Raw genomic sequence first — 11,249 nt, 5'->3', positions numbered from 1 at the left:
ACTTTTACCTTTTCTGTCATATACCTGAAAACATAGTCCCTAAAAGGATAGCTCAGTTTTTTTAAAGTGTGGTTCTGTGGATAGGTTTTTGTATGACCTCAGTTTGAAAAAAAAAAATCAAGTTTAAATTTGTCTGACTTCATGAGCTAACAGCAAATTCAATAGAGACCAAGACTAAGTCTAATTCAAATCCAAAATATATTTGTTCTCATGTGCCAGCCGGTCAGAATGAGACTCTGTTTCCTCAAACTGAGGTTGTTCAAATAGCTAGCTATAACAGGTGAGATGTTAATTACTTAAAACAGCCTTTTGATCGTCTTCATTATTATTTTTTCCCTATCATATTAGTCTCGGCCAGAGAGGCACTCAGATGTCTCCAACGAATAGCACACTRAGTAAATGATCTGGCTTTTCTTTTTGCAACCAGATAAAAAGGCCATTGGGCAGGACATTCACAGCCATCTGTGCACGTGTAACCTGAGCGGTCCAAACACATCAATCAGTACATCTCAGTAAAACTTTAAAAATGAAGTTAGTCTGGTAAAGGAGAAGTCAATTAAATCTAAAATAATAATATAAAAAAGCTCTGCAAACTTCTCACTGCTTATTCTGTGAAGTGTGTCTAGACGCTCCCGGGTCAGCACCAATCAGAGTAAACCCAGTCAGTTAGAACAGCTGCAGCGGGTCTTCTTGCTTTGAGTGCACAGCTGTGGGAGCACTGTTGCACATCTGTTAACAGAGACCAGTGAGCTCACACCAAGCGCTACACATTCCCATTTACACTTCACTGAGACGTGCCGTGTGACGAGATGTGGTTTCACACTGGACCAGGACTTGAACAAACTTGATTCTGAAAGCCGATACAGTGTGATCTGAAAAAAGTACATCCAGTAATCCTATCCTAGCCTGCAGATACTTTGCATTTTTCACATATGTTATGGGCGGACTGTGAGATTCTTTGGACGGCTTCACACATGGTTTTGGGTAACAAACCATCTGTCACATCAAGTTAACAGTTTTTATTGTGAAGAATAAAACTAAAAATGCACACCTAGCATCTCTTAAAGGAGTAAGAATTGCCTACTGCCTGTTTCGCCAGAGTTTTAGTTTACGTTGCATTAAATTTTGGTGCAAAAAGTCAGCTGCAGCACTCAAACGCTGCTTCTTTGAAAGCTAAAAAAATACCTTAAGGTATGTTTGACTGTCCTCAGGTATGCTCTAAATTCTACATGTTGTGATGCTTTGCTTTTAAGCTGCACACATTTTTTTTACTGCTCTACTAATATATGAAAAGCACTTTTTCTTCTAGGAGTTTTTTTTATGTAGCTGTCAGCGATAGAGAAGGACACTTTGGARTTGAAAGATGTGTTTGAAGGACCTTCACTGGACGATTCTTTTATTTTTATCTGCTGTCTGATTTCATTTGATGACACAGTTATTACAGATTTAGTTTATCAAATGGTTTTGCTGATCTAAAGTTAGCATATGCAGGAATGGATGAATGTGTGAGTTACTTTTTCTTTAATTTTTTTTTCTCCTTACCTAGACATGAATAATTCACTTTGGCTTTACATGTAAAGACACCAGATTCATCATTGTCTCAGTTCYGCAGTAAATCTTCTTTCTCACTTTGAACTGATGCTCAGAGGTGTAACCGTCACTGGGGTTTTGTTTGAGAAGAAAAACRAGGACATTCTCCTGGAGAGTTCTTGTTTAGCTAATGAAGAGCCACACAGATCAATAGACGGGCCACAGATGGAGCTGCAGGGTCACAGGGAGGAGACGAGGGCAGCGGGTTTCCTCTTCTTCCTTTGTGGAAATTCCTGCTTTGTGAATTTGCTGATGAGCTCACACATGATRTCTTTTGCTTGCTTGTGTTTATGCATTTTAAATATCCAAAACCACCAGACTGTCATCCTGYCCTTCACATTTCTCTTATCTTTACTGCAGCCTTCATTTGTTTAAAATATTTTGATGCTACCCCGTCTGTAGTGACTCACATCCTGTAGTCCTATGACAGCACAGCGCTGTTTTTTTTTTTGAGTCATCTTAAAGGAATAGTTGTGATGTGGGACTATGTGGGAAGGTTATGAACAATTTTTACCTTACCTGTTGTAGACAGTAGGGTTGGGCATAATCGTATCGTGTGCAATTAATCATCAGAAAAACATTAATCGATTACTTTTTGGCACTTGACAATTAATATGATTAATGCTACCAGGCAGACTGACCGGGGATTACTCCGGTCAGTCCACTCGGTGCTCCTCTCCGCTTCAAATATGACGAACATTAAAAATAAAGTTCTGTAATTTATTTATCTATCAGCACAATTTAAAATATGATGTATAGCCTGAAATCTGTAATTTTCACACAATTTAGGACAATTTTTTTTACAAAGATCAAATCTTTCCCACTAAATTGGTCATGTGGCTACGAAACAAGGGTGTCCAGGGACTCCAGGGGATTAATCGTCAAATTAATCGTTATCGGCTAAATACCGCAATTAATTGTGATTAATTTTTTTTGCCAATATTGCCCAACCCTAGTAGACAGTTGTTTTTTTTTACTTATGTTGGAGGAATGGAGTTTAATTCTGATCAGATTGATGAGCTAATGGCTAGTCCAGATGGGGTGTAGATTCAATCAGAACTCAAATGTCTTAAAACAACTTTATTGTAATYTCTACAATTGTTTTATATTGGTTCATGTGTATTCTCTGTTGTAAACCTTTACATCATTGTTACTTTTGCATTATACAGTTATGTACAGTATGTGCCAGTGGCGCCGGATGGGGATGCGTCACCGCACGCACCTTGAACGTCAGGCACACACGTTCAGTTTTGCCACATGGAAATCTCAGTGGGTACATTGACAGTCATCAGATTTGGAAAAGCTGCAAATAAAGTAAAACAAACTGCAGTCATGAATAAGGTGTTTTGTTTTGTTTTGTTTTGTTTTTTTTTTGATATTTTTCAGTTCATCAGCAGCCGCTTATGAGCATAAATATGAATGGAGCGGACATTATTTTCCTGAATCAATATCGACACGAGTGTTGTAATGTAAATAATATTCACAGTGAAGTTTGTAACAGCAGGTCAGAAACTTGCACTGTAAACCCAGTGTTTTTATGCAAGAGATGGTGAGTAATGCAAACTRTTTAGGTAATTTAGTTAACAACAAACTTTATTTTGAGGGGGAAAATTAGGAAAATGACACATTTCCTCRTCTGGCAGTATTTTCTCCAAAGCGATCTGTCATCACAGCGCAGCAACAAACTCCAGCTGCTTTTGGACAGCAAATAATGACAAACTCCGCGCAATTATTTAGCACTGGCAGGAAAAGTTAYCTGCTCTGGGCCAAATATAGGTGAGCATTTGGCCCGGACCTGTAAAAGGACTATAGACGTGTTTTTTTTCCCCTCCACAACCTGTCAGTGTGGATCTGAGAATGGATGGTTGCGCACAGATTTGGGACAGATGTGGCACAAAATACTAAATTCTTTTTTTATTTTTAGGCTGCTTTGGTCGACCGATGGGATCAGAGCTAAAACATTTTTTTCAGGTGTCAGGCAGGCTCATGATCACATTCCAGAGCTGGCACATGTGTGTAAACCCTCCGACTGTTCTCCACGGGTTGTGATCACCATTTAAATACTTTATTAATTTATTATCAAGAGTTTGTTCTCATTTTTGCATCATTATAGTTATGAAGTATATTGCCTTCTGGAGAATACTACACCAACATAAGCATCAAGTACATAAAGTCCAGCTTGCAAGTGTGTGCGCACGGTCAGCTGAGCGCTGCGCAACAACAGATTTAAGCTGGAAACATAGTCCTGATCGTAATGCTGTCGGTTTTGTCTTTGCAGATAAACTTTACACCATACTGTATGCAAGAAGACTATATTGAAATAGTGTTATTCAGACCTTTGTAGTTTTTAGGGGTTGGTACATGTGATGAAACTGGGTGAAGATTGCCCTTTGGGCCCCATCCCAATTGTCCTGGTCCCAATTATGAACAATTATGTTTTTTGTATTTTATATCAAAAGCTTTATGTAAATTATAAATGCATTTAAGCAGACAATACACACTAAATATTATCAGAGTTTCCCTTTTTCTTTTCTAATATTCTGAGGTGGCTCGGTTTTAGACAACCTGTATTGACAGAAAAGTGATAATTTAAACTGTAGCCACACTCAATGCATTGAWATTCAGTGAACTTGTAAATTACTTCTGTTGAACAAGATTGAGGTTTATAGTTTAATTTACCTCAATAATTATGAAATATATTCTGTTTCTTTGTCTTCACTTGGGTCATTTGTCATTCCTGAATGTGCTTCTTAAAYAAACATGCTTGATAACAAGAAAACTGACAGGAAACACTGTGAAATAGCACAAGTATGTAACAAAGGACCCCAACAGGAAAGGGACCAGGGATGTTGTTCCGTAGTAACAGTTTCAAACAGCCGCCTGTCAGGATGCCAATTGTTCTTCACTGTAGACAGTCCCAGTTGTTGACTGCTTGACTGAACATTGAGACAAACGGGCATGTTTGTTCCTGTTCATGTTTATTTATCCCCAAACCTATGAAAATTCACATTTTTTGTTTTGTTTGTCCTCAGGTTGCTGGTCGGTGCCCCCAAAGCCAAGGCTTTAAACAGTCAGAAGTCCAAAATCACTGGAGGCCTTTATAAGTGTGAAATCACGCAGTCTGCTGGCTGTGAACGTGTTGAGTTTGATAATGAAGGTGAAAACCTACCTGCATGTACCTATCTGTCTACTACAGCTGYCTGTTTAAATAACACAACTGATTTGCTTCTTTTGTCCACAGAGGACCCAAAAACTGAGATCAAAGAGAACCAGTGGATGGGTGTGACTGTTCAGAGTCAGGGACCTGGGGGAAAGATCATGGTGAAGCAAAATATTTCTACTGTTTCCTTCAGTGTTTTTTAKCTCCATTCTTATTCATACTGTATAATGGAGTTGAACACATTCAAATGATGTCGTTTCAGACATGTGCTCATCGTTATCAGAAGCTTTCCTCAGATACTCACACCACTCCTGGGCGCTGTTACCTCTTCAGTCAGGACTTGACATTTGACCTGTCCTCTGGTACGGACGGAGGAGAGTGGACCTTCTGTGATGGCAGGAACAAAGACCATCATCTTTATGGATTCTGCCAGCAGGGCTTAGCAGCCACTTTCACCAAGGACTACCATTATGTGGTGTTTGGAGCCCCGGGAGGTTTCAACTGGCAGGGTAACTCTTATCTAAGAGTTTCCAACTTTGTATGAAATGCAGTCGAAGCATATCTCATTTGCATCAAAGCAACAAAATATCTGCATCTTTGATTTATGAAATTCATCCATTCACCATCTTTGAAATCCTCTTCAGGTATTGTGCAACTTGACCAAAGAAACAACACTTTAATAGAAATGGAAATATTTGAAGACGGCCCTTTTGAGGTTGCAGATGAGCTCAATTCTGTACCTGCTAACAGCTACCTTGGTGAGTATATTTTTCATATTATGTATATCATCTATTTTAATTTTCTTTATTTGGAAACCATAGGACAGTATTAGTATTGTATTGTATTGTTAAAAAGACTTTCACACTAAATTTAGAATAATTTGCACACTGTAAAACAAAAAAGTTTATTTCTATTTCTTTTTTGCCCCACTTTCCCCCCATTTCTATATAACATAAAACTACAATAAAATMTACATGTAAATAATAAAATGTGGACATACTGTTCTTTCTGTGTGATCATTTCCCTGCAGTCTTTAAATTGATATAACCAGAAGTTATAAAGTGGGAGAGTTGATCACAAAAACAGAAGTGTTTATGTTTTAAATGCTTTTTAAAACTCCTGAAAATCATTTAAAACTTTTACATTGTTCTCAGGGCAACAATAAGACCTACAGTTTAGTGACCCTGCAAGAAGATAGAGAGTACAAATTTGTGTTTTAGTGCAAAACAAAAGACTTTCATCTGAAACATGCCTTCAACTTTAGGATTCTCTCTSGATTCGGGACACCACATCATGAAAAGTCGTGACCTGACGGTGGTGGCTGGAGCACCAAGAGCCAATCACAGTGGAGCTGTAGTCCTGCTGAAACGAGAAAATGAACTCTCTGGCAAACTTTTGTTGGAGCATGTTCTGTACGGGCCGGGACTGGCATCTTCCTTTGGATACGATGTGGCTGTGGTTGACCTAAACGGTGATGGGTAGGTGACTTTTTTACAATTTGGAAACAAATTTTCTACCTAATTTACCCAAGTCAAAAATTATATATATGTTGGAGGCTTTGAGTTTGATAAAGGACCACAATTTCTTTATTGTTTTGGTAAACACAGGAAAATTTCACATTTCTGCACCGGTGGCCCATTTTTTCTGTATATTATTGCCAAATATTAAACCCCCACTTTTCCATCATTGATCTAGATGGCAGGACATAGTTGTTGGAGCCCCTCACTTCTATATGAAGGGCAGAGACATTGGTGGAGCTGTTTATGTTTACATTAACAAGGCCGGACTTTGGGAAAATGTCTCTCCTGTCCGTCTAAATGGGAACAAAAACTCAATGTTTGGACTGGCAGTGGAGGACATCGGAGACATCAATCAAGACTCTTACAGAGGTAACACAGCTAACTACCTGCATGTTATACTGTACATGTTTTGTATGATCAGATGTGCTTCAGTAAACTTTTTTTTGTTGCTTTTCTTGCACAGATCTTGCAGTTGGAGCTCCACTGGAAGATGACGGGACAGGAATGGTCTTCATTTATCATGGATCTGCACAAGGAGTCCAAACCCCTCCTGCGCAGGTTGGTTTTGAAAGATTTCAAGTGTTTTTTCCCATTGAGGTTGTGGATTGCGTTGGTCTCACTGTAAATGGTGGAAGTGTTGCAATAAACCCACTCTATCTGCTGCAGTTCGCCACAGCTCAGACAACTTTGATGCAACTTTTAGAGCATTATTTGATCGGTCCATTTACAAAGGCACATATTCTATCTTTTAGGTTATAGTTTTTGGTGATATTTTTCTTTTTCATCACAGACCCTTTCAGGTAAAAAGCACAACATCAAATTCTTTGGACATTCCCTGACAGGCAACATGGACGTGGATGGTAATTCTTATCCAGATCTGGCTGTAGGATCTCTGTCAGATTCAGTTGTAATTTACAGGTAACTGTGTGCTTACACATTACAGGTGGAAAAAAAAATCCCATTTATATCTTTGATTTAACTTAACAAGCTATTTTTCAGAGCAAGGACAGTCATTACCATAACAAAACAAATCAAAGTATTGCCAAAAGAAATTGACCTCAGTCGTGCGACCTGTGGAAACAGCTTTTGGTAAATGTTCCTTTATTTTTTTAAACAAACCCTGCAGAGAAAACTTTCTGTTTGTTAAAATGAACTTTTTAAATCCACAGCTTCACAGTGGAAACATGCTTCACCTTCAACGGGAAGCCTGAGTTTTACAACCCAGTGCTAAGTACGTGCAAAAAAAAAAAGTACACACATGCAAACATTAAGCTGTTCATACTAACATGTTTCATTTCCACATTTCAGCTATCAGTTACTTTGTTGAGGCAGATGGACTTCGCCAGAAACAAGGGCTGAACTCCAGAGTGACGTTCCTGAACGAATCCCAAGCTGAATCTGACAACCAGTTTATTGGCACTATGGACATCCAGGGTCAAAACAAGCCAAGCTGCATCAGCTTAACAGCCAAACTTAAGGTAAATCACATTTGTTACACATTTACATCAACCTGGAGCAGTCAAGGGCAAATGTAAGTTGCCGTCATTAGGCTCACTTGAATGTAGCATTCCAGAGAGGAATGCATTGTAAGTTCAGTGACAGTGTTATCAGGCAGTAACTAGAACTTAAAGTTCACCAGTTTGATAGGTTCCACATTGTTGGTTTGCTTGAGGCTGGGTGGTCATATTATGTACACTTTGCAGTAACTTGATGTTGAAACTGACTGCATTCACACCAGCCCTGTTTAGTCTGCTTTAATTGAACTCGAGTTAATTTACATAGAAAATCCGTTTCATTTGGGGAGGAGTGAATGCATCATTGAACTCTGAGGTCTTGGCTCAGTTGAAGGATACATGTCAAGTTGTACGGATTGTCCGTAACTTACACGGATTTTCCATCATTGCAATATTTATTTAACAAAGACAGAAATACGTGGTCCAAGAATGAAGGCACTCCATGAGATGATCAGCTGAGTTTTATTGCAACAACAGGAAACACAGAGAACCTGGCCTGTCTCTGTGCCTCTGCTTCCCTCTGTCACTGTCTCTCCACACTACTCGAGAGGCCTCATATATATATATATATATATATATTAACAAACACCATTATGTCATCTTAGCAAGATTTGATACAAGATCAATGGAAAACGCAAAGATAAACACAAGTGATATCTAAGAATGACTGTTGTTAGCAAATCTTGTTCTGACTTTAATCATTCTATCTGCAGATGAACAGCATGTCAATGCTGTTCATCTTGCTTAAACATAAAAGTATTAGTTCCATTACAGTGGACATATAGAGCAATCTCGTGGATTTTTTTCATGGTTTACGGATTTTTACAAAACCTCAGTTTCAATTTTATTTAACATGTGAGAGCCTGTAGGATGTTAAAAAATAATATAAAAAATAACCATTTTTCAACCTGCTCTGCTGCTAGAAATAATTTCTCCCAACTCATTTCCTCCTGCTTTCAAGTGCTGTCATCTCCCCCGCCGAGAGTCCGCCTGCACCACCCCACCACCACCACTGCGTGTGTTTATTACAAATTTTTGAGGCTCATTATACAGGTAAACGTCCGACGGGGTTGACATTTATGTTGAAGTGAACTCTGGTGCTGTTCGAATGCTTGTGTGAACACCAATCGGACTGGAGACTGCTCCAAAAACAAGAAATGGACTACAGCATAATGCATTCTGAGTAATAATAGTAATAAAATTACTCATATTCCTTACTCAAAGTCTGTATAAAGTGGACATCACTGCTATAAAGTTGGATGTGCTCCTACTCAGTGTGCACYGCCTCAAACAGAACCGTGTTAAAAACAATTTTCTCCGTGTTTCTGCCTCATTCTTTGCTCATACTGAACACATTGTTGAAGACTGTTTRTTCGGCTTATTTGCCTTAAATAAAAGCTAAATCCTACAACCAGGGGCGTGGTGGCAATAAGGACGTTCAGGAGGATTCCCAAACGGTCGGTCAGTTCCATCCCGAATCAGCCGGTACGTTCGTTTTGTTTTTATCAACCTCATAAAACGCTGCTGCAGCTCCAGCGGCTGCACCACCCACACAGGCTCATCCGGTGGAATAGTTAAGCGTTCAATGCGAGCAGCCTGGCCCAACTTGAAATAGAAGGTGAAAGGAGAGCGGGTAAAATTAACAAATGTCGAAAAGAAAGGAGAAAGAGATGGATGGAGCAGTAAAGTTAAGGGAAAATAAGAATAAGGTTAGTGCAAGATGCAGCCAAATGCGCTGAATTAGCAAAACATTTCCATGATGGAGGGACCAAAGTCAGAGAAGCAGTGATGACACAGGACTGGACAGCAGYAGCCTACAGGTTAGCAAACACTGTCTACATGTCCTATCATCCAGATGTGTTTCTGGATTTGATGCATTTTTTTCTTTCTTCTGACTGACCTGTAAATGAGTAAGTATTCACATTCTCTAACCTGATGGTCTAAACTGATTTTAATAATTTTGTGAATGTTCCCAAATGTGTACAAGGTAGAAAAATCTACATCTTTATTCACAAACCTACAGGAGACTCACTCTGGATAAAAATATTTCACCAAATCTTTCAGGAGAAAGGGAAAGTATATGTTTTTTGGTGTGACAAAGACTAGTTTTGGACTAGAATGTTGGGGTTTTAAGAGGCTCTTCCAGTCACACAGAAACATTAAGCCTGCATCCACCTCTGCAGGTTATGCTATAGCTTTCTGAATCAGACATCTGACTTCTTTTTTTGGTGTTAATGAGCTATGCAGATGGATGGATGGATTGATGGATGGATGTGTTAGGGTGATAGGTCTTTGCCATTTGAGACTGGTTGTTGTTTGCCAGTATTTGCTTTGATATTTCAGATAAGCTGCTTGTTGATTGTTGAAAAAACTGTGTTTTAATACTGCAAATAATGTATGCGCATTAAAATTATGGTTCTGCTTTCGTCCATCGTGCAATTAGGTAAAAGATTTCTCCTCTGCCATTTTGATCCCCAATTTAGGGGTGTGAAAACACCTTTAGGTTAGGGAATCCAGACATGTGTAAGTCTGATCACTGAAGACAAACCAAACCAAGGAAGGATTGTTGAGGTTGTATTGTGCATCAAGCAGTACAAAACAAAACAAAAAATATCTGCAACTTCTTTTATGACGCACACATTGGACTTTTGACAACACTCAGCATTGCTGTGCACCATGTTTCAATGACTGGCATCAGCTGGACAAGGGGTTCACCGTTTCCACAAGAGATGGACATGATRAGTGTTGTAATATCATGTATCAGTATAGAATCTCGGTTTGCATCACAATAGATGACAGGACTTGTATTTAAGGTAGTAAGAAGGGGTGGGGGAACCAGTCCTACTCAKGTTGTGGAGAGACACACTGGCAATGCATTATAGTGTGGAGAACTTTGTGTCATATTGAGTTTGCATGACTTAACTCCCCTTGAGACAGTCCCCCATTATACAGTCCTTCTACACATGGCCATTTTGAGGTCCTCCCATGTGAGATCAACCCTGACCCAGTGCCAGTCTGCTGAATCATGAGGACCAGTCACAGCARCAGCTGTGGGCTGACTTCCTGTGGGAGAGCAACWCTTGTATGACTTTGTTCTTCACTGAATTGGTGCTTGTCTCAAGGCCTGACAKGAGGCACGCCCTTCTGAGATGAGACCAGCAGCATACTCCAGAAGCCTGTTTTATCCTGACCATAACTTTTCCTCTTTGGGGTTTTCACAGGACAACATTAAGGACAAGATGAGGAGCATTATCGTTGAAGCTTCTGCAGAAGTCATTGGCGTGAAACAACAGAAAACAAAAAATGGCCTCCTTGAGTTATTGCCCATTTTAGACCCTACTCAACTCAAAGCGAGCACAGAGGTAAACAAGAAAGCAAAATAACATCTGGTTTTATTTACAATGAAACACACACACACACACACACACACACACACACACACACACACACACACACACACACACA

At 39.3% G+C, this 11,249-nt stretch overlaps 1 protein-coding gene across 1 annotated transcript in view; it reads left to right on the top strand.

Moving 5' to 3' along the window:
• The window catches only part of itga6a (integrin, alpha 6a), a gene marked incomplete in the record, with an annotated part of 21,567 nt that overhangs the window by 3,404 nt on the left and 6,914 nt on the right, over positions 1-11,249 (top strand). Inside the window, 12 exon segments of the mRNA XM_014001227.1 lie at positions 4,623-4,747; positions 4,832-4,911; positions 5,013-5,259; positions 5,395-5,508; positions 6,015-6,228; positions 6,446-6,639; positions 6,734-6,828; positions 7,061-7,188; positions 7,270-7,359; positions 7,440-7,501; positions 7,579-7,748; positions 11,006-11,146. Coding sequence (XP_013856681.1) covers positions 4,623-4,747; positions 4,832-4,911; positions 5,013-5,259; positions 5,395-5,508; positions 6,015-6,228; positions 6,446-6,639; positions 6,734-6,828; positions 7,061-7,188; positions 7,270-7,359; positions 7,440-7,501; positions 7,579-7,748; positions 11,006-11,146 — 1,660 coding nt within the window.

Source organism: Austrofundulus limnaeus, unplaced genomic scaffold, assembly GCF_001266775.1.
Source record: "Austrofundulus limnaeus strain Quisiro unplaced genomic scaffold, Austrofundulus_limnaeus-1.0 Scaffold9, whole genome shotgun sequence".
In the NCBI taxonomy this organism is placed as follows: Eukaryota; Metazoa; Chordata; class Actinopteri; order Cyprinodontiformes; family Rivulidae; genus Austrofundulus; species Austrofundulus limnaeus.
The sequence above is the reverse complement of the archived record's forward strand: the minus strand, read 5'-3'. Positions and strand labels throughout refer to the sequence as shown.